Genomic DNA, 22,956 nt, shown 5'->3' with positions numbered 1-22,956 from the left:
GTTGTTTTGAGGACTAAACGAGTTAATATCTGTAAAGCGTTTTACAAACTTTAAAGTGCTCTGTAATGCCAGCTACTTTTCTTAGCAATAAAAATATTTATCTCCGTTTGGAAATGAGATTGAAAAATCCGTATTACTGGAGTCAGTAGTGCCTGAAACAAAACTGTTTTTAGAGTCTTGTTAGCAGATTCATTATCCTGTTTTTTCAGTCTATTCAACACAAACATTAATTATATACACACACACACACACACACACACACACACACACAACCCCCATTATATTATGTGTATATATATATATATATATATATATATATATATACACAAACACACACACATACACATATGTATAGCTATCTCAGTTCACCTGTCATTGGTACAAAGTGTCAGCTTGCAGGCAGAAGAGATCTCTGAGTCCTTAGTGAAGAAAAAATGAAGTGCTGGGTTTCCTGAGTCTATCTGCCTACACACCTGCCAATGTGTCACCTATGTAGCAAAGTTTTCTCCTTTCTCTGAATGCTGGAACCCCATCTACTGGACTTTCAGACAATTACAATAAATCTAAAATGAGAGACCTGGATTAGCTGATATTTTAGGTTCTTTCCAGCTGACATTTGTTGGTTTTCTTCATAGCTTGGTTCTTGTTCTAGGTTTCATGATTAAGCTGAAAAGGTAAGGTCAGCATTGAAAATACATTTTTAAAGTTCATTAAAAATAATACCGAACACAATTTGCAAGCTATACAAAAAAGCAATGAGGGACACAAGCAGTACTTAAGTTCCATCTTCATTATAAATATTCATTATGTACCATCCTATAACAGTGGCCACCCAAAACAAGTTAGCTGGTTATAGTCTCCAACTCTAGGAAGTTAGTACTATGTAGAAAAACCTCTGTGTGGGCAAATTTTTAAAAAGGCATATAGACATACATTGTAAATATTTAAAGTTTACATAATCACTAAATATTAATTAAGCAGCTGTTATATATTTAGTACTATGTTAGGTGCTGTGGGAGATAAAAGGAATACTGTGAAAGTCATGGGCCCTGTCTTCAAGGACTTTACAATCTAGTTGGGAAGGCATGACTAATACATATGAAATAATAGAGCACATAATTTAAGATGCCATACGGTTAGTGCCTAGTGCCAGGGAAGTACAAATGAGAGGGAGATCAGTGAAGCTTCCTGGGGAAGGCAAAACTTTGAAGAATGGGAAGGTTATGGGTGAAGAAGTTGAGTGCCCCTTTTTTAGGGCAAATACAGGATGTTAGATTTGCAGCTAGAAAGGACCTTAGATGCCCTAGTGTCCAACCCAATTATTTTACAAATGAGAAAGCTCTGAGAGCTTCAATGATTTGTCTGGGGTCTTTGAGCTAATACACATCTGAGGCAGTATTCGAATTCATTTCTTTCCAACCTCCATTGATAGTGTTTCATCCGCTAGCCACGCTGCCTCAATAAATGAAAGAGAGCTCAATGGTCTTGCATGCATAAACAGGGTAGGCTGTCCAGGTAAATCTGAGACTTAAGGCAAAGTCTCCTGGTAAAGAAGTCCTAGTTTGCCTGCTGGAAATAAAGTATTAGAGTATTGGCAACAGTCCTGTGTTAAGTATGAACTCTTGGATCCTACAGGACTTCAGGTTTAGCATTTTTTGTGTATTCCAAATTGACTTCCCTATTTAAACAAACAAACAAACGATTTTCATTAATTCTTTCCTTCTCCCTGATTTCCCTGCTCCCATCCATACAACAGTGACCAGTTGTTTTAACTGAATCAACTAAGGGAACAGGCTATTTTGACATCATGAAGTCACACAAACCTTGCGAGAGATTAGTGTTCTATTTTCTGGCCAGAACTATCAGGTGACTGGGAAGGAGGAACAGGTCAAGAGAGCCCCTGCTATGCTTCAGGAGTGCATAGTCCCCGTGTTTCCTGTTGGTGTGGGGCAAAGCTCCCTTGGGGCATTATGGTTGAGATTTGTGGGAAATTGGATGCATATATAGATGTCAATCTGAATATCTGACTCGGTTAAGGTATTGATTTGGTAAAACTGTAATGATCACCATCAACCTAACAAACTGTTTCAGATCAGCTGATAAATCACAATAATAATAACTAGCATTTATATAATGCTTTACGGTTTGCAAAGCAGTACACCTATGTTACCTCATTTGATCCTGAAAACCACTGTGTGCGGTAGGTGCTATTATTACCCCCATTTTATATATTATGAAACTTAGGCTGAGAAAGGTTAAAGGTTGTCCAAGGTCACATAGTAAATATTTGAGGCTAATTTAAATTAACATCTTCATGACCCTAAGTCCAAAGCTTAACAACAACATCATTTTTATAGTGTTTAAAGTTTAGTAATGTTTTCCTTACAAAAATCTAAAACTGTTGAAGATACAATATTGATATAACAATGCATTATTAAAGGTAAAAAGAAAGTAGATCTCATTAGTGGAAGTTTAAGTAAGAATAAAAAAGTGAGTTTAACAAGAAAATTTTCAAATGTTTAATTCAAATTCCTTAGTTTCAAAATTAACATATTTTTCAAAATGATAACCAGAAGGCTGCACCTGAAATTAAGAAACACAAGAGTAAAGTTAAATTAAATCTCTGAAAAAAGTATTTTTTGTGAGTCAGGTCTCTAAAATACATTAGGCTATTGGAGATTAAGTGCAGCGAGGTGGAAAAGTGAATAGAATTCCTGGCCTGGAGTCAAGAAGACCTGAGTTCAAATACAGCCTCAGACACTTACTAGCTCTGTGACCCTAGGCAAGTTGATTAACCCTGTTGCCTCAGTTTCCTCATCTGTAAAATAAGCTGGAGAAAGAAATGGCAAAACCCCTCCAGTATCTCTGTCAAGAAAACCCTAAATGGGGTCGTATGACTGAAAAGACTGTGAACATTGGAGGTTAGGACAATGTTCTCGGATACTAAGTCAAAAGCAGTTAATTGTGAACATACTGTGGACTCTTCCATTCCTTTTCACAGAAAAAATTCTGACTATTGGGAATGGTAGCAAAGTTACAGCATCCATCATCCTTCTGCAAGGATTTCCGTACAGACTCTTACTGAATGACTCAAAGAAGTACACTTCACAACCTCAGAGATCAAATCACCTTAGGCTATAAGGACAAGCAGAAACTAAAAACACTTGATAAAATGGCTTGTAAAAACATATCATCAATCTGCTGTTAGACAAAGTCACAAAAATCAGGTTTTGGGGAAAAAGTCCTCTATGCCTTTGGGAAGGGATAATTTTAGAAATGACTCTGAAGATAATCATAGTAATAGCAACAACAATAACAATAATAACTGTTACTGGTGTAGTGATTTTATCTGTGGTCACACATCTAGTAAGTCACTGACCTTCTTAACTTCATGTCAATCACCTTCATCCAAAATATGTTCTTCTTTTATTTGGATGCCATTAAGGTTAAGTGACTTGTGCAGGGTCACACAGCAAGTAAGTGTCAAGTGTTTGGTCAGAGACTAAATTTGAACTCAGGTCCTTCTGATTTCTGGGCCAGTGCTCTATCCACTGTGCTACTTAGCTGCCCCAATCTGAAATACATTCTGCCTCAACAAGAGAACTACAGATACATTTACTATTAACTTGATTTTATTAATTGTATTATATTTTATTAATAGTATATCATATCATATTATTAACATTAATTATAATTTTGGACGAGATTAAATTGAGGTTTCATTGTTATAGGGAATCTTAAGAAGCAAATTCTTTCTGTCCATGAAGATCAGTACATTAAAATTCTTAGTGCCCTAGAGAACTGAGAGGTTAAGGGACTTTGCCCAGGGGAACAGCCAGGATTATGCCCAAGTATTCCTGACTCTAAGTCTGGCTCACTACCTACTATGCCATACTGCTTCTCATTAAGCACCATAATTAGTAATAATAGCAACAGTAATAATGTCATAAAAATATCCTTGCTTTCTCTTTCTCTAAAGACATTTCCCTTTAACTTTAGCAGTTGAGAGAACATGGGCAGGAACCTAAAAGTTAGGGCTCATCTTCTAAAGTGATAGGACAAACAGCAAGGTATACAGGGCACATTTTATGGCCCACATTTTTGTGAGTCAGTCGTAGGTTAAAATTGTGATGGCATAAAGCATGCCTTGAAAATCTCCCTTGTGCTGGCAAGACCTGTGCTGTGTCAATCACTGTGTTTTTGAGACGGAAGAACATTTAGTGCTTAATACTTTTAACAATATAATGAGAAGCTCTTTAATGAGAGAGCTGTAAATGTCATTCTTTCAGGGAGAAAAGTTTGCGTCCTCAAAGTATAATGTGTCCTGTTCAGGCTAGTCTTAATAAGGAGTTGCTACTTCGAATTCTTGATTTTGAAAATATTTCTAGGGAAGGAAGAGATAGAAAATGTAGGACTTTATTAAAAAAAATCAAAGTACAGTGAGTTCTGGAGGAGAGCTCACTATTCACCAAGGAGATGTCAAAAAGATCTCCTACCAGTTACAACTTTTTGTGACCTTGTCTCTTCTCTCTCCAGATGGCTGGCTGCCATATATCTCTCTTTGTCCACTACCATTAGCCTTCTCACTGGATGGCCCCAGGCAAAATCTTTTAGGTTTAGTTTATATTTAGGGCCACATTCACGTCTGTCATCAGTCTCCTTGTTCTACCATTATCCCTTCCTTCCTCTCACCTAATCAGGCATCTGGTGCCCTCATGCTATCCTCTCCCACTCTGTCTTACCCTGGCACTGCCCTATGTGCCAGACCATTCTCTTCTCTATCTCCCCAGCAAAACGTACCTGCCCTGTTTCTCCTTCTTTGGGGCTTTGGTAAGTGATGGGTAAGCTAATGTCTAATAAGCTAATTTGTTGAATATTAATGATGACTAAAGTCCTTAACATATACCCTTCCTCAGGATATTTACATTGTAAAAGGGAGATGTGTTGCTAAGGGAATCAGTCTCTAATGTTGAAGGTTTGGGAGACCAAAGTAGATTGTTAGGGAGTATTAAAAATGTGTGTATATGGGGCAGCTAGGTGGTACAGTGGATAGAGCACCGGCCTTGGAGTCAGGAGGCCCTGAGTTCAAAACCAGCCTCAGACACTTGATAGTTACTAGCTGTGTGACCCTGGGCAAATCACTTAACCCAATTGCCTAGCAAAAAAAAAAGGACAAAAAAAGTGTGTATCTATAAATGCATGTAAATAATAGCATTTATGTGCTCCTTTAAAGCTTGCAAAGCACTTTATATATTATCTTATTTGATCTCCACAATGACCCCAGGAGGTTGGGGCTATTATGATACCCTTTTTCCAGATAAGGAAGCTGAACCTGAGAGAGGTTAAGTGAGTTGCCCAGGTGACACAGTTAATAAATGTTCTGAGGCAGGATTTGAACTAAGATCTTCCTGACTCCAAGTCCAGCATGGATTCACTAAAGCTACCTAGTACTAGATCATCATTTATAATGTAATAGTCTCAGTGACTACACTGAGACTCAAAAAGGTTATGTGAACTGCCGACCCATGATCACATAACTAGCAAATGGCAATATCTGAACCTAAGTCTTTATACTTTATACCACAGAGCCTTGCCAATTAGACACACAATTAAAAAGAATTTTTTTAGTCTAAAAAATGTGCTGTCCCATCAGATGTTAGCTTTTTTTTTTAAATCTGGAAAAAAATTACTCTCTGTTCCATTCAAGTGGTAAGGCACATATATTAATATTCATATATATGTATATGTACCCATATTCACATAGACATATGCATACGTATGTGTGTGTGTGTATTTTATATATATGCAGATGTAGTATGCACCAAAGATCTTGGTGCAGCTATAAGCTTTAATGGTGTAAATGATGACTGTGAGTCTTAATGTTTTCCCTTACTCTGGGTATTTACATTTTAAAACTGTACTAAGACCTTTGGGGTGTATGTGTGTGTGTGTGTGTGTGTGTGTGTGTGTGTGTGTGTGTGTGTGTACATTGTGTGTAGTTGTTGTTTTTGAGGGGAGGCAATAATGATTGAGTTCTTAAGCATTTGAAAAAACACATCTGTGCTTCTGTTACTATTTCAATCTTTAATTCATCAAATTGGAGCACTAATGCATTGTCGGTGGAGTTGTGAACTGATCTGATCATTCTGGAGAATAATTTGGAACTATGCCCAAAGGGCTGTAAAACTGTGCATACCATTTAATCCAGCAATACCACTACTATATCTGTTTGCCAAAGAAATCATAAAAAAGGGGAAAAGGACCTATTTGTACAAAAATATTTGTAGTAGCTCTTTTTGTGGTGGCTAAGAATTGGAAATCAAAGGGTGCCCATCAATAGGGGAATGGCTGAACAAGTTGTGGAATATGAATGTAATGGGATACTATTGTGCTATAAGAAATGATGAGCAGGCAGATTTCAGAAAAACCTGGAAAGACTTGTAAGGACCGATGCTGAGTGAAGTGAGTAGAACCAGGAGAACATTGTACACAGTAATAGCAACATTGTGTGATGATCAACTATGATAGACTTAGTTCTTCTCAGCAATACAACGATCAAAGACAATTTCAAAAGACTTAGGATGGAAAATGCTATCCACATTCAGAGGAAGAACTATGGAGTCTGAATGCAGATCGAAGAATACCATGTTTCTTTTTTTGTTTTTTTTTTTCTTTCTCATGGTTTTTCTCTTTTGTTCTGATTCTTCTTTCACAATGTCACTAATGTGGGAATATGCTTAATATGATTCTACACGTATAACCTATATCAGATTGCTTGCTGTCTTGGGGAGAGGGGAAGAAAGGGAGAGAGGAAGAAAAATTTGGAACTCAAAATCTTGTAAAAATGAATGTTGAAAACTATTTTTACATGTAATTGGAAAAAATAAAATACTTTAAAAAATGTTAAGTGCGGGGAAAATCTTTAATTCATGAAGGCAGAGCCTGAGCCTTGTAGAGGCTATCGGAACCATTAGCTAGAGAATCTTCCCATATCCTTGAAGAGCAGATGCTGAGTTTAAAAGGATGAGGCAGAAAATTTTTGGCACTCATTTTAAGAAAATGTTAAGCACTATTAAAAATGAAGTATTGGCTACAAAAAGCCAAACCTTTCTAAAAGCCATAGCTTAAAATGCATTCCTCTATGCAAATGCAGGTGCCCCAAAAGTCTTAGTGCAATTTAAAGTTTTATTTTTTTAAAAAAATAGCTTAAAATTGCACCAAGACTTTTGGGGCACCCTGCATGTGAGGGGAAAAAGCCAGTTATGTTCCTTCAACCCCTTCCAATGATCCTATGAACATACTATATACATAATATAATGTATAGTCAACTAGCTAACACATCTCAATAAACTGAGATGCAATGATGATTTTCCTCTCTTGTTTAAAGGGAATTTGCTCTTTATACAATAGCTTCATATCACTTTTCTGCACCACAGTCACACTTCATTTGCCATTCTCTTCTTTCAGGAAATACAGCAGCCCTTTAAAAGCTTAGAGTTGTAAGCTCTGGAAATTATTTATTGGTATCCATTTATTATGCTGGTAAAACTCTAAAGGAGGGGGGCCAGGAAATACCCTTCTAATTATTCACTCTTTTTAGACTCCTTAACCCTACCTTTATTATGAAATGTCTTGCCCTCTTAATTCTTTAATCTATATTTTCAACTTTCTTTTTTCTTTTTAATATTTTTCCCAATCACACGTGAAAACAATTTTTAACCTTCAGTTTTCACAATTTTGAGTTCCTGTTCATTCTTTCAAACCATTCTTTCCAGTTAAAATGATCTGAAAAGTCAAGCAATAAATATCATTTTAAAAATGATATCTTGAGAAGTTAAAAAATCTACTTCATATAAATCACTTATTTTCCTCCTAGATTCTAGTTGCTCCTGAACTCTCTCTATCTGATCTATACATCCCCTGAACTGGAAAGAAAGAATCAACAAAATGAAAGAATTGAATGAACCAGCTCTAGGAATCTTTGGGTTAAAGGTAGCTATTTGCCCAGATTTCAGTGGTGAGATAAGATCTACTGCTTATTCCTCAGAAGCAAGCAGACATGTAATTTAAGACTCAGAAGTCCATAAGCCCTTCAAATTAACTTCTTAATAATAAGCCATTCAATCCTCCACATGTGTGTGTACATTAATATTACGCATGACTTATCAGCACTATCTGCATTTTTCAGTCATCTCCAACTTTTCATGACCCCACTTGGGGTTTTCTTGGCAAAGATACTGAAGTGGTTTGCCATTTCCTTCTCCAGTTTTATGCAGGAGGGGTTAAGCAACTTGCCCAGGGTCACAAAGCTAGTAAGTGTCAGAAGTCATATTTGAACTCTGGTCTTTTGCATTTTCCAGGCCCAGTGCTCTAAACACTTCACCACCTAGCTGCCTCATTTTAGAGATAAAGAAACTGAGGCATAGGTTAAATGACTTCCTCAGGGTCACACAGTTACCAAGAGTCTGAGGTAACATTTGAACTCAAGTCTTCCTGAGTTCAACTAATATTAGGAGGGTAGGAGTGCTAGTGGACAGTCTTCCTTTCTTTGTTCCATTTTTGATCCCCAAAAAAGCAAAGTAAATAAAAATAGCTTTGATCATGGCTGGAAATCATTGAAACCCTTGTATTGATGCCATAATCTCTAGAGCAGGGGTGGGGAGCCTATGGCCTCAAAGCCACATGTGGCCCTCTAGGTCCTCAAGTGTAGCCCTTTGATTAAATCCAAACTTCATAGAACAAACCCCCTTAATAAAAGGATTTGTTCTGTAAAACTTGGACTCAGTCAAAAGGCCACAACCGAGGACCTAAAAGGCCACATGTGGCCTCGAGGCCACAGGTTCTCCACCCCTGTGAGCCTATTGCCTCCAAGGCAATTCCCTCCAACAGCCAGCTACAGACTGCCCTTTCTACCTGTTTCAAGTATGTGCTTCTCATTGGACTAACTTTTGAGCTCATCATTCCTGTCTGAGGGATACCTCAGGCTCTCAGATCATTTGTGGAAAACAAAAAGGTCTTTCCTGGATCCTATTTATTTACTCCTTAGATTACCTTTGATGTCTGTTCCCTGATGGCTCTAGGGAATGGTTTCTCCGAATCCTATCTTCACAATTTCACCATAGGCAATATACACCCTCAAAACAATAACAATACTAGCAATTTCCACCTATTGTAAGAGGAATAATTTTGTCTCAGAAGTAAGTTTCCTCTCTCTCTTTGAATCCCCCTCCCTCCTTTACTCACCAGTGCACAAAGAGAACAGGATCTTATGTCCTTTGGAGTTGGTGCATAACAGAATGGGCAGCTAGGTGGACAGAATACTGGGTCTAGCGTCAGGAAGACTCGTCTTCCTGAGTTCAAATCTGCCTTGGACACTTACTAGCTGTATGACCCTGGGCAAGTCACAACCCTGTATGCCTCAGTTTCCTCATCTGTAAAATGAGCTGGAGAAGGAAATGGCAAACCCCTCCAGTATTTTGGGAGTCATGAAGAATTGGACTGAACAACAACACGTAACAGAATAGTTTACATTTATTGTTTTAGTTTAGTTGAATTTCAGAATTTGGCAACATTAACTAACCTGGGAACCAATAGGATTCTGGAAGAGGAAGTTGTAATAGGGTATGAGAAATATAATATGAGATTGAATAGAGGTCAGCAGGAAGGAGAGTGTTAAGATTGTATTAGATCATGTGTCCCCAAATTGTTTCCTTTTGCGGACCTGTGTTATTTGTCCACATCTATACCTATACACCTGGATGATCCCGAACTGGCTAATACTTAAGATAATATTTGTCCAAGTCAGCTCTTAAGCAATTATGCCAATTGATCTCATGACTTCTGACAGTCAGGATCCTGTAACCTGTGGCACGGGAAAGCCTGATTCAGACTTACAAGGTGTTGATAAAGACACAGACATTGCTGATCTGGTAACATAGATTCATCACCACCAAAGCCTTTGGTATTTTCTTCATCCCAGACATTAATTATATGGTTTTGTATCACAGTCTAACCAGTTTTCAAGGACACTCTAATACACCAAGATAAATTTCCCAAAATGGGCATATATAATAAATACTGAATGTGGTCTCTCCTTTCGCAAGTGTCAATAAACATGCTGATGTTATGACGACCTAGAAAACAATGTTTGTATTCCTCCTTTGCCGCATTATTATTTTATGTTTTATTTCTCCATGTACATTCCTAGAATGCTACGCATTCTACTCTACCCACCTAGCTACTAAGTTATAAAGCATATGCAATCTGCATTTGTGCAGGCATATCCTTAGCAATGTATTACTCTTGTGAGACTCTTGAAAGCAAGAACTTCCCCCCCCCTTTTTTCCGTATCTCCCTCGCTTTGCGTAGAGCCTGTCCCGTAGTAAGTGTTTAATATAGACTTGCTGGCTGACTAACTTTCAGCCCTGATAGAATCTTCTTCCACCTTTCTTTTTCTCTTGCTTTCCTGTTTTCCTTTCTTTCCCTCTCTCCCCGTCCTTTTTTTTCTCCAGAATACGTGTTTTCTTTCCTGACAGCCTCACTGAACTCCCGTGAGTCTCCTGAGTCATTCTAAAGCCATTGCTCTTCGTGGGTCCCTCAACATATTCCAAATCTCCATCCAGAAGCTGACCCAGCAGGACAGATTCCCCCTCCTCCCCATCTCTTGCCTCACGCTGATTGGATCGCACTTAGCAATCGCAGCGTCTCCACTGTCAGCATTCACGTGCTACCCAGGAAACCAGCAAATCAGAATTCCGAGCCTCCTATCACAGAGAAGTAGAAGAGCTAGAACGCTGTAAGAGAGGCTTGCAAAAGGTTTTTCGCCTTCTGGGAAGTACGGCTCTATCCTATCAACCTGCCAGATGTTTGCCTCACACTCCCTTTCCTGCCTAACAGCTCTAAGAGAATGGGAGTGAGTCGCTGATTAGAAACTGTCTTGTTTTTCGGCTGACTTTTTAACTTGTAAGTTGCCAAATTCAGTTTTCTCCTGGCCAGCCCCTGCTAGGAGGAGAATCTATACTCTCCAACCAGGTGCAATATCTGCCCCTTCTTTGTCCAGAATCATGGTTACATTTTAGTATGGTAAAATCTTGGAGCTGCAGGAGAGCCTGGAAATCATTAGTCCAATCTGGAGACCCTTTTCCTCCGGAAAAAAAAAAAGCGTAAAGTGATTTGCCAGAAGTCACAGGGTTAATTAAATAGTAGAATGAGGCCTAAAACCCATATCTCCTGAGTCTCAAACCAGAGCTTTTTCTACCAGATTACAATGAAAAGATTTACAACCTTCTCCCCTCTCCCTCAAATAAACAGATTTCTAGCCTCTGTCTGGGCTAAAGAGGAAAAGATGATAGAATTCATTTGGATATATTCATTTCATTGTTGAGATGATAAATAATTGATAGAAGTTTATTTCAAAAAAGTAATGAACAACACATTTATAAATCTGAAGATTCTGTTCTGATTTAAAAATTTCCTTGACTTCCTAGCCAAGAAAGCCCTTTGGCTGACTACCTCATACCCAATATACCCAATTTTTACAAAGTAATTGCTACAGATGAGTCCTTGCTTCCTCTGGCCTCTTCATGGTCCTTAGATGTTTAATGGGATTCATTCATCATATAGACTGCTTTTCTGTCTTCTTTGAGTTTACCTCTTTCATTTTCTAAATAGTGTCCCTCCTGTGAAATACCCCAGTCTGCCTCAGATTTTCTTTCCTGTTTCTTCAACCCTCAGAGCCACATGGCCTTTGGGTTTCTTATTGTTATTTACAACATTTGGTCCTTCAGACTGTTATTTCTGGACTGGCCTTGATAATAATGTGCAGAGGTGGCAATTTTTCTTTTAAAAAATTAAATTTTATTTAAAAAAATTACTTAGCAGCTACCTTCTTTCATCCCCCCCCAAAGAAAAAAGAAAGAAAAGCAAAACTCCTCAAACAAATATACAAAGTTAAGCAAAACATTTCCACATCAATCATGTCCAAAAATGTATTTCTTACTCTGCATTACTAGTCCATCATCTCTCTTTTAAAAGTTGAGAAGCATTCTAAATCATTGGTCCTCTGGAATCATGAATGATCATCACAGTGATCAGCATTCTTAAGTCTTTCAAAATTGTTCATTTTTACAATGTTATTGTTATATAAATTGTTCTCCTGGTTCTGCTCACTTCACACTACATTAGTTCAAAGTGATGTTCAAGTGACTCCTGCTCCCTCTACACTTTCCTAATTTGTATATCATGATAAATCTTCCTATCTTTTCCTTTTTTTCTTAGTATATCCTTTTTCCTCATCCCCTTCATTTCTCTTTTTAAAATGATCAAAACACATAGAAAATCATTCTTAAGCATTCCATCTTATTTGAGTCCTTCAATTGACCCTTTCTGATATCATGGTTTTTAGGGGATGCTTATACCACCCCCCACCATTAGAACACAGACACTTCGCCTTTGTAAAGTCTTTTTTGATTGTTTGCTTGTATTTACGTAAGCAACCATCTTTTTCTTTTCTTTTCTTTTCTTTTTTAATCAAGAATGTTTGGAAACCCTGTGTTTCATTAAAGGCCCATTTTTTCCTCTCTAGGATTATACTCAGTTTTGCTGAGTAAGTTACTCTTGGTTGTAGGCCTATATCTTTTTTTTTTTAATTTTTAGGCAATTGTGGTTAAGTGACTTGCCCAGGGTCACACAGCTAGTAAGTGTCAAGTGTTTTGTCTGAGGCCGGATTTGAACTCAGGTCCTCCTGACTTCAGGGCTGGTGCTCTTTCCTAGCTGCCCCTAGGTGCGCCACCTAGCTGCCCCCAAGGCCTGTATCTTTTGCCTGTGTTTATTAAATTCTCCACTCCCTTATGGTGGCATCTGCTAAATCTTATGTAATCTTGACTGTGGTTCCTTGAAATTTAAGCTTTTTCTGTCTGGCAGCTTGCCATATTTTGTTTTTATTTGGCCTGAAAGTTCTAGATTTTTGCCATGACATTTCTAGGAGTTTTCATTATGGAGTTATTTTAGGAAGTAAGTGCTATATTCTATGTTCATTTTGCCTTCTGGCTTTAAGAGTGGCCTAGGGTGAAGCTCTGGGCACTGAGTTTATGCTCCCAGTCGGAGATATGGCCAGGGACTGAATCAGAAATCTAATATCCTCTGCATTGGCCTAGCTTGGAGCTCTGACTGCAACTGTGGGTAATATCAAGGGCAGCTAGGTGTCCCAATGAATAGAGTACCAGGTCTCGAGTCAGGAAGACTTGTCTTCCTGGGTTCAAATCTGCTTTGGACACCACTGGCTGTGTGACCTTGGGCAAGTCACTTAACCTGTTTGGTTCAGTTTCCTCATTTACAAAATGATTTGGAGAAGGAAATGGCAAACCACTTCAGTATCTCTGCCAAGAAAACCTCAAAGGGGTCATAGTCAGTCATGACTGAAAAATGACTGAAGTGTGAAATGAAAAAATGTGGGAAATAGCCACGTATTGGCTTGGGCCTGAGGCTGGGTCTTTGATCGGATCTTGGTATCCCTGTGCTGTTGTCCTGGTTCAGAGCTCTTCATCAGTGCTGGGTCCATGATCTTGGATCTTACTCGTTACATAGGTCCTCCCTTGGTCAATCAAATTTTATAGATCAGATTTTGATCTTGGGCTGCAAAGATAGCCTGTGGTAGTTTCTCCTTTTTCTTATTCACTATTTGGTCCAGCATCCTTCTTAGATCATTCTTGGAGCAGTTTGAGGGGAAGTTAGGATGCAGCAATTTCTTCTATTCTATCATCTTGGCTGTGTCTCAATAGCAGTGTTTCCTGAGGAGATAGTGCAGCAGCAAAATATTGCCTTCTTCACAGGTACTGTAGCCACTCATTCCCTTCCCTAAGAATATCTCAACTCCTAAGGCGTTAAGTTACCAGTCTGATAGCATGTCCAGGTTAATTTTACCTTTTCAAGAAGAGGGCAAGGACTCCTAGGAACTAAAACCATTACTTTGCTGTTGTTTGTCAAGTGTTGTTTCATCTCTAACCGCAGAAGGACTTTTTAGGGCAAGATAATAGTACCACAGCTCTTACATCATAGGTTTTATGGGTGGTAAGTAACTTTGTCCCACAACTGTTTAAGGCAGACAGGACCCAGCAATCCAGGAGGATTGTAATTCTTTTCAAGTGATTATAGTTCCTTCTGATGAATCTCCAACAAGAAATTCAGATCCTTTTCTGGAGTTACTTGTTTCTTGGTTTATCATGTGGTTTTTTTTTTTAACCACCTTCTCCTTTTCCTTTTTCTTAAACACTTTCTTCCTCTTCTTTCCTCCTCTCCCCGGCAGCCCCTCCTCATTCTCCCACATGGGTGTTTTTTGCTTCCTCTTTCCTTCTATCTAGACTTCCTTTTCCTGCTCAAAGTTTCCCTTTTATTTACCAGAATCACATACAATCTTGTTTGCTTGTTGACCTTTGCAATTTAGGGCAAGTCCCTTTTGGTTTTCTATGCATTTGATTGATTCTTATGTGTGATGAATTTATTTGTGAAAAACCTTGGTTATATATCCCAATTAAATAGACTCAGTAATGAATGAACTCTCAGGAGAGAGAGAGAGAGAGAGAGAGAGAGAGAGAGAGAGAGAGAGAGAGAGAGAGAGAGGAAATTTCTTGTTTTTAACCAGAACAGGACAATTAACCTTCTCTGATTGGAGACATGAGATTCTCTCTGTAGACTAGAAAGTACTCTGAAAGGCTTGTGGAAATTTATAAAGAATGTACCCTTTTGTTAGGAGATGCCCTTTCCAACTCTTCTCTTGTTTTTCCTGGGTAATTTCCATTTTTTCCAATCAACTCCATTCTCTATAATACAGGCATTTGTTGGCAGGTTAAACAAACTCTTTAGTGTTTTGGCTTGACTTTGTCATACAGAATCAGAATCGGCAGGCTCTCAGACTCAGTGTGGCCAGAACTTTTTTTTTCTTTTGAAATTGGGTCTGAGAAGAAAGAGTTGGCACATGGCACTCTGTGGTTGCATGGGTCAGAGGATTCAAGTTATCTTTGGTTTGGTACCATAAAGGCCTCACTTTAGTTGATATGCAAAATACAGGGCTTGCAAATTCTTTAGGTTTCATAAAAAGTCTTTGGGGAGCTTAATTAAACTATTTTATAGGCCAGCATTCACCTTCATTGGGGTGAACCACTCATTCCACATTCCATCTATATATTGTAAGGAACACTCCAAAATATAGCCAGGACAATGAGTGCTTTTGAGAGTGGAGAAATGTTTACCAGTAATGTTGAAACAATTGAGATTGTTTATCTTGAGACGCCCTTTCTTGCTTCCACAGGAACTACTTGTCAAGTTTAAAGGCTCCTTTGCTCGAGAAACTTGTATATGAATCCTGAAAAGAAGACTGAGGATCATTAGTTTGATTCTTTGCTCTTTGAGGCCTTTGCTTCTCAAGTAAAAAGAGGAAGAGTAACCCAAAACTCTACTTAGAAAATGACTGGAAACCTGCGGAGAAGACTTGTTTGGAGTGAAACCGAATACCATAAGGAAATAGACAGTTGGTATTTCTGTTTGTTCTAATAATACTGTTATATTGCCACTAAACTTTAGTTGTATGTGTGGGAAAGGCAAAATATTTCCAGAAGATAGGAACTGGACCATTTCTTTGGTGTTCACCATTGACATAATTTGGGTTCGCTCCTCCATCTTGCACTTGTAATCTCAGATTAGTTGGGTCTCCAGAGGGTGATGTCTTCCACATGGACAACGTAACCTAATATAAGATTTATGAGTGTTTGCGTTTCTCCAAGTAATATCCAAAGGGATTATAAGGAAGCCTTTAATGTCTGAAATCTGAGTTGAAATATCAGCAAATATCCAGTGTGACTTAATAAAAATGACTGGAGCTTTGATATAATACCCAAAGTCAGAGCCATAATTAGTTTGGGGGTAAACAGGGTTTTGTTGAAATATAGAGGTCACTGACAACACTCGTTAGTACAAGTTGTTAGTTTCAGTGGCATTGAAACTGAGCTTAACACTTGATTAGCAAGAATAATGAGTTAATGATTTTTTGTTGTTATTCAGGTGTTTTTTTTTTTAATCCTGTCCAATTTTTTGTGACCCCATTCAGAGGTTTCTTGGCAAAGATACTGGAGTGGTTTGCCATTTCCTTCTCCAGATCATTATATAGATGAGGAAACTGAGGCAAACAGGGTTAAATGACTTGTCCAGGGTCACACAGCTAGTAAGTGTCTGAGGCCAGATTTGAACTCAGGGAGATGAGTTTTCCTGACTCTGGGCAAGGCACTCTAACCACTGAACCACCTACCTGCCCTAATTATTTTTAATTGACTTTAATTAAAATTAGTTAGAAGGAATAGAATAATTAGACAGAAAGCTACAAGATGGTGCTTTGGGCTGCTTTGTGCCTTTAGGTTAATTCTTCCCTTATTCAGCCTCATTTATTACCTACCTCTCCCTAGACTGATACCTTAGGATCTTTTCTCCTCCCAACCGAATTTATCTTAAAAAGTTAATTTGAGGGTGTGTTTCATTGACACTTGTTGTAGATGCCAGAACTGCTAGGTATATATGACTCTATTTAAAGTTCATGCGACCTGACCATCTTTTAGTTAGTATTTGTTGTTGTTGGGTTTTTTCAGTCATGTCTAACTCTTCGTGACCCCATTTGGGGTTTTCTTGACAAAGATACAGGAGAGGTTTGCCTCTTCCTTCTCTAACTCATTTTACAGATAAGAAAATGAGGCAGACAGAGTTAAATGACTTCCCTAAGGTCACACAGCTAGTAAGTGTCTGAAGCCAGATTTGAACTCAGAAAGATAAGTCTTTTTGGTTCTAAGCCAGTGCTCTATCCATGGTGCTACCTAGCTGACTACTGTAGGTAGGATAGCGTGTAATAAATGAGGTCCTTTTGGTACTTTCAGTTATGAAAGTTCCTTTCTTGGGGTCTGACAGACCTGTTAAATCACGTTTCGGTATTCTGTTAGCTTGTTAGTTACAACAAGCAATTATTAGATGACTACTATTTGCCAGGTACTGTACTAAGTGCTGAGGACACAAAGAAAGGCAATAGACAATCCCTCCCTAATAGGAGAGAGAACTTACAAACAAGATTTATGCAGTCTAAATTGGAAATAACCAGCAGAGAGAAGACTTTGTATAGAAGGTAGGATTTTCTGAGATTTAAAGGAAGCCAAAGAATCATGAAGCAGAGATGGTGAGAAGGCGAGCATTGCAGACATGGGGGACAGCCATGGTTAGAAGATGGAGTGTCTAATTTAAGAACTGGCTAGGAGACCTAGGACACTGAATCACAAAATACATGACAGGGGATATAAGATAGAAAAAGACCAGAAAAGGGGAGAGACAAGTTAAGAAAGGATTTGAGCACCAAAGAAGGATTTTATATTTGATCCTCCGGTTGATAGAGAGCCACTGGAGTGAGTATGTGGGTGACATGATCAGACCTGTATTTTAGGAAGAACACTTTGACAGCTGAGTGGAGGAAGGACTGTGAGAATATAGTGTAATGATGTATCAAGCTTAGATTAGATGAGGCAGCTAGGTGGCGCCACAGTGCGTAGAGTGCTAGGCCTGAAGTCAGAAAGACTCATCTTCCTGAGTTCAAATCCAGCTTCAGGCACACACTAGCTGTGTGACCTTGGGCAGGTTGCTTCACTCTGTTTGCCTCAGTTTCCTCATCTGTAAAATGAGCTGGAGAAGGAGATGGCAAAACACTTGCCAAGAAAACCCTAAATAAAGTCACAACTGAAATGACTGAACAGCAGACTTAAGAAAGTATTGGACAAAATATCGACAATGCAGATTAAGCTTAAAAGTGTGTTGGGCATAAACTTTTTTTCCCCCTTCAGATAATAGTTGTAAAACATTTACCAGCTCACCCCTCCCTGCTCCTCTGCCTCTTGGATGGGTCTACATTAGCTGTGGCCCTGCAGGTTTAGATAGGCTTCTCTGACATGAGGAAGAATTTGAATGTCTTTTAAAATATCTACAGATTGTCCCAGGGTAGCTATTGAAAGCAACGTAGCCTAAGTGGCCAATATAATATGCTTCATGTTCCTCATTCTGCTTGCTGGTTCAAGCTATTTGTGTTTTTTAAAAATTTATTTTATCTTTAATTTATGAAATAAAACAAGCATTTCCATAACATAGTATAATAAAAAAGATAATTGTGTGTGAAGCTGCAAATCTATTATGTACAACTTGCTATTCCTTTTAAATATATAATAGTTATCACATAAATTTCTTTTTCCTTTTTTCCTTCCCCCCCCAGAGGGCTACTATTAGACACAAATAGGTATATTATTCTATACATACTTCTATTTATCAGCTTTTTCTCTGGTTGCAGATAGTATCTTTCTTCATAAGCCTTTTATTTTTAATTGTGTATTTATAATAGTCAAAATGACTTAGTTGATCAAAGTCGTTTTTTAAAACATAATTTCTATTACTTTATACAATGTTGTCTTGGTTCTGCTCACTTCACTTTTCACCATTCTGTGCAAGTCTTCCCATGTTTTTCTAAGATCATTAAGCTCATCATTTCTTATAGAATAGTAGTATTCCATCACAACCATACACCACAACTTGTATAGCCATTCCTCATTTGATGGGGATCCCGGAAATTCCCAGTTTTTTGCCACCACAAAGAAGTGCTGTAAACATCCCATTCACATACACAGTTATAATTACTATCTGTGAATTTTCCTCTATCTTATTTTTACTTTATTTTCTATTTCAGCCTCTCTTTTTATCTTATCTCTGTTACCTTATCTTATCCCCCACCCACCCTTCCAAGAGCCCCCCACACCTTCTCACCCCCCAATAGCAATTTACACACCTTTCCAAAAGTCCTTCCTCCATCCTCTCTCTCTCCATGCTCCCAAATCCCAATCTACAGACTCCTCTAAAAGTCCCTCCCAAACACAGTCCCCAAGTTTTCTTACCTCTCTGTATGTTCAGAACACTTCTACACCCTTTCAGATGTACATGTTTTCTGTTCAACCCAAATGAGAGTAAGGTTCCAACATTACCAGTCCTCCACCCTGACCTGCTTCCTCTATGTTAGTTCTTTCTTTCAGACACATTTTTATAATAGCATTGCTCCCTTTTACCTTTTGCTACCCAGTTTTGTTTTTTTTAGAATCACTCTATCATGCACAACTCAGTTCCGACCTTTCTTTCAAACTATCTTAGTAATAATGACAGTTTTAAGAATACTGATAACATTTATATATATGTGTGTGTATATATATATATATATATAATAAGTAAACAGTTTGACCTTAATGAGGGCCTTGTAATTAGTCTTTAATATTTTCCTTGTATTTCTTCTGGATCTTTTATATCAAATTTCTCATTGAGTTCTGGTCTTTTTGTTACAAATACCTGAAAGTCTTTCAGTTCATCATTTTTTTTTCTTTTCAGGATTATACTCAACTTGGCTGGATAAGTTATTCTTGGATGCAACTCCAGCTCTTTTGCTCTTTGAAATATAATGTGCCAAGACCTATGATCTCTTAAAGTAGATGTTGCTGTGTCTTGTGAAATACTGACTGTAGATTTTGTTGTTGTTGTTGCTATTGCTTGCAATATTTTTTTCCTTAATCTGGAAATTTTGAAACTTGGCTACGACAAATCTAAGTTTTCCTCCTGGGATCTCTTTCAGGTGGTGAACAGCAGATTTTTCTCTATTTTTACTTTATCCTTTTGTAGAACTTCAGGGCAATTTTCATTAATTTTTTTTTGTTAATTTCTTATAATATTGCATCCAGATTCTTTTTTGATCATAACTTTCAGGTAGTCTGACAATTCTTATATTGTCTCTCTTCCATCTATTCTCCAGATCAGTTGTTTTTCTAATGAGATGTTTCAGATTATTTTCTATTGTTTCTACTTTATCATTTCTTGGTGTCTTATAACATCATTCAATTCCTCTTGCCCAATTCTATTTTTCAAGGAGTTATTTTCTTCCTTAAGAATTTGGATCTTGGGGCAACTAGGTGGTGCAGGGGATAGAGCTCTGGCCTTGGAATCAGGAGAACCTGAGTTCAAATCTGGCCTCAGACACTTGACACTTACTAGCTGTGTGACCTGCAGCAAGTCACTTAACCCTGATTGCCTCACCGAAAAGCAAAAAAAAAAAAAAGATTTTAGATCTCTTTTTTCAATTGGTTAACTTTGTTTTCATAATCACCTTGGATTACTATTACTTTTTTTCCCCTGATTTTTCCTCAATCTCTCTTATTTGATTTTTTGATTCCTTCTTAAATTCTTCCCAAAATTCTTTTTGGACTTGTGACCATTTGATGTTACTCTTTGGGATAGGAGTGCCTTTTTTTTTTAACCTCATTTTCTTCCTCTGAATTTGGACCCAAATCTTCTTTTACACCAAAGTAGCTATCTATGGTCAGATTCTTTTTCCTTTGCTTACTCATTTTGCTTTATTTTTAGCACCTTATTATAATAATCAGGTTTTAATCCTGAGCTGCGGATAATGTTGCCATAGGCCTCAGGCCCTCCTAATTGTTATTTTCTGAATTCTGTCTGGGGGCTCAACCTCAGGGACTCCTTTCCTCCAGCCATCTATGAGGTGGGACTATTTTTGGAAGTTTAAAATATTCTTGATGAGTTGAGGGGAGGAACATATATAAGGACAAAGGCAGAAGTGAGGGGTAAAAAGATGGACAAGGGAGGATATTCATAGCTCTATTTAGTGAAAAGAGCACTAAACTTGGAATTAGAACACCTAGCTTCAAGTCTGGGTTCTTTCACTAATTAACTGTGTGATCTTAGACAAGTCAATTAGCTTCTCTAAGACTTTAGTCCCCTCATGCATAAAATGAGGACAATAGTATCTTCCCTATCTAATGCACAGAGTTGCTGTGGAGGTCAAATGAGAAAATGTACATTAAGAGTTCTGTGTACTGTATAAATGTGAGCTATAAGTTTTCCAATTGTGCTTGGTTCCTTTCTTTATGGTAGTTTCCAGTGACCTAAACCATGAAGCAGAGTTGGAGAGGATACTACCACCCCCCAGTTATGAAAAGCCACTGTCAAAGAATGTAGCACCAAATAACAGTCAGGGACACATGGACAGGCATAATCTCATTTCATCTGAGGAATGGCTTTGAATTCATGGACTCAAAACCAAAAAACTGACCTTGTCCCAGATTTTATCTCAGATTGGATTTCTTCATCAGGAAGGTATAGTATATGAAAATCTTACATACCTGGCAGACTAACCATCATGTTGTGTGTCAACTCTGTGTGTGTGTGTGTGTGTGTGTGTATGTGTGAACTTTTGTTCCATGCATTATAGAACCCTTCAAGTGGACAAAATCCTATCAGCTTCCTGTGCTCTCAGAATTTTAGGACATGGGTGGCTTTGATTCTTTTCCTATCACAGCTTAGTATAGTATGTTTTGTTTTATTCTAATGGATTGATTAATGCACTGATTGGGGTTTGTTCTCAGGCTTCAAACGGGTCATTGTTTTCCTTAAAGAAATCTTGCAGAAGACAAAGTTGCTCCTTTCCTTATAGTCTGACAGTGTCTTAGTCTTACCTAATCATTTTGTTCAGTTTTCATTATTGTCTTGGTCCCAAATCTAGCCGGATTCTGAAACTTGATATGAACAGGAGTCAATACCAAATTTGGACAAGGTTAAGGAAAAGGACCAAGTAGAATAAGAAGGTATCTTGAACCTGTCAAAGGACCCTAAAACTTGGTTTGGGTGAGTGCTGAATTGACCTAGGGAACCAATTACTCAGCCTTGGTCTTGTCCAGTCTTGCTTAATATTTGAAAACTATAAAGTGGGGGATGCTTTAGGATATGGAAGGTTTATCAGGAGATAGAAAGTACTTTTTTTTTTAACCTCTGAGAGGGCTTGAAGTAACTAGCAAACTGGTTTTATTTTTCAGAGATTTTTTGATTTTCCTTCTATTCACTTTGAGCAACAAGTCTGTCCATGGGTTAACCATCTGAAAGGCACAGGCCATGTCTTACATTTCATCTTGTATCCTCACACAGTTGCTCATACCACACAGTTTTATGCTCAGTAGTGATTTGGTGAATGAATGAATTCTTGAACCACAAAGTCTAGCAGAGCTACTGTCCTGGGGAGGAGGCAGAGGGATGTCTTTCAGTTTTGAAGGTAACAGATGAATAGAAACTTGTATCTTGAATTTAACTCTGCACCAATAAAATTAGATCACACAGGGAAGGTGACTTTTCAGAAATGGTGATTTCAGGTCCCGGGAAAGAGTGAGCACAGAAATGTCGGTTGAATTGAGATAAGTAATCACCATTCCCTCAAAGCTGCTGCCTGCTATAATTGTACCCTGTTGCTACTTCTAATATGTTTAAAGCAGGAGACCCTTTTAGCAGTCTGGCGAAGTCTCTGGATCCTTTCTTAGATAATGTTTTTAAATGATAAATTAAAATACATAGGATTACAAGGGAAACCAAAGGTTAGTGAAAATGAAAATGTAACTTTTTTTCCTCATCCAAGTTCATGAATCCCCTGAATCCTGTCCATGGACCCCTTGATGGTTTGTGGAGCCTAGGTTCATATCATCTCTGTTTTGATGATATTCCCATGTCAGAGGAAATCTCAGGCGTGATGATAAGGTAAAGTCTCTTAAGTTTGGTACAAATTTGCATAGGTGGGGTTAGAAAGGAGGGCTTTTTAGAGGAGGTGACTCCTATACTAGGCTTGAAGATAAATAGTCCTGATCAGGTATATTCTGTATCATTATAGATGGAAGGGACCATGGAAGATCACCTAACCAAGATCCTTATTTTACAAATGAGGAAACTTAAGCTAAGAGAGCTTTAGTGATTTGCCCATGGTCATAAAGGGAGGAAGTGACAGAGGTCAGATTTGTTTTTGAGGCAATTGGGGTTAAGAGACTTGCCCAGGGTCACACAGCTAGTAAATGTTGG

General features: G+C 38.1%; 1 protein-coding gene across 1 annotated transcript in view; it reads left to right on the top strand.

Annotated features, from left to right (window-relative positions):
* Positions 1-15,360: 15,360 nt before the first annotated feature.
* The window catches only part of VWA3B (von Willebrand factor A domain containing 3B), a 200,534-nt gene continuing 192,938 nt past the window's right edge, over positions 15,361-22,956 (top strand). Inside the window, 3 exon segments of the mRNA XM_078146122.1 lie at positions 15,361-15,523; positions 17,775-17,787; positions 21,002-21,216. Of these exon segments, the coding sequence (XP_078002248.1) occupies positions 15,460-15,523; positions 17,775-17,787; positions 21,002-21,216 (292 nt within the window). The 5' untranslated portion in view covers positions 15,361-15,459.

The sequence above is a fragment of the Phascolarctos cinereus genome, unplaced genomic scaffold (genome assembly GCF_003287225.1).
Source record: "Phascolarctos cinereus isolate Bilbo 61053 unplaced genomic scaffold, phaCin_HiC Scaffold_726;HRSCAF=1367, whole genome shotgun sequence".
NCBI lineage: Eukaryota > Metazoa > Chordata > Mammalia > Diprotodontia > Phascolarctidae > Phascolarctos > Phascolarctos cinereus.
The sequence above is the reverse complement of the archived record's forward strand: the minus strand, read 5'-3'. Positions and strand labels throughout refer to the sequence as shown.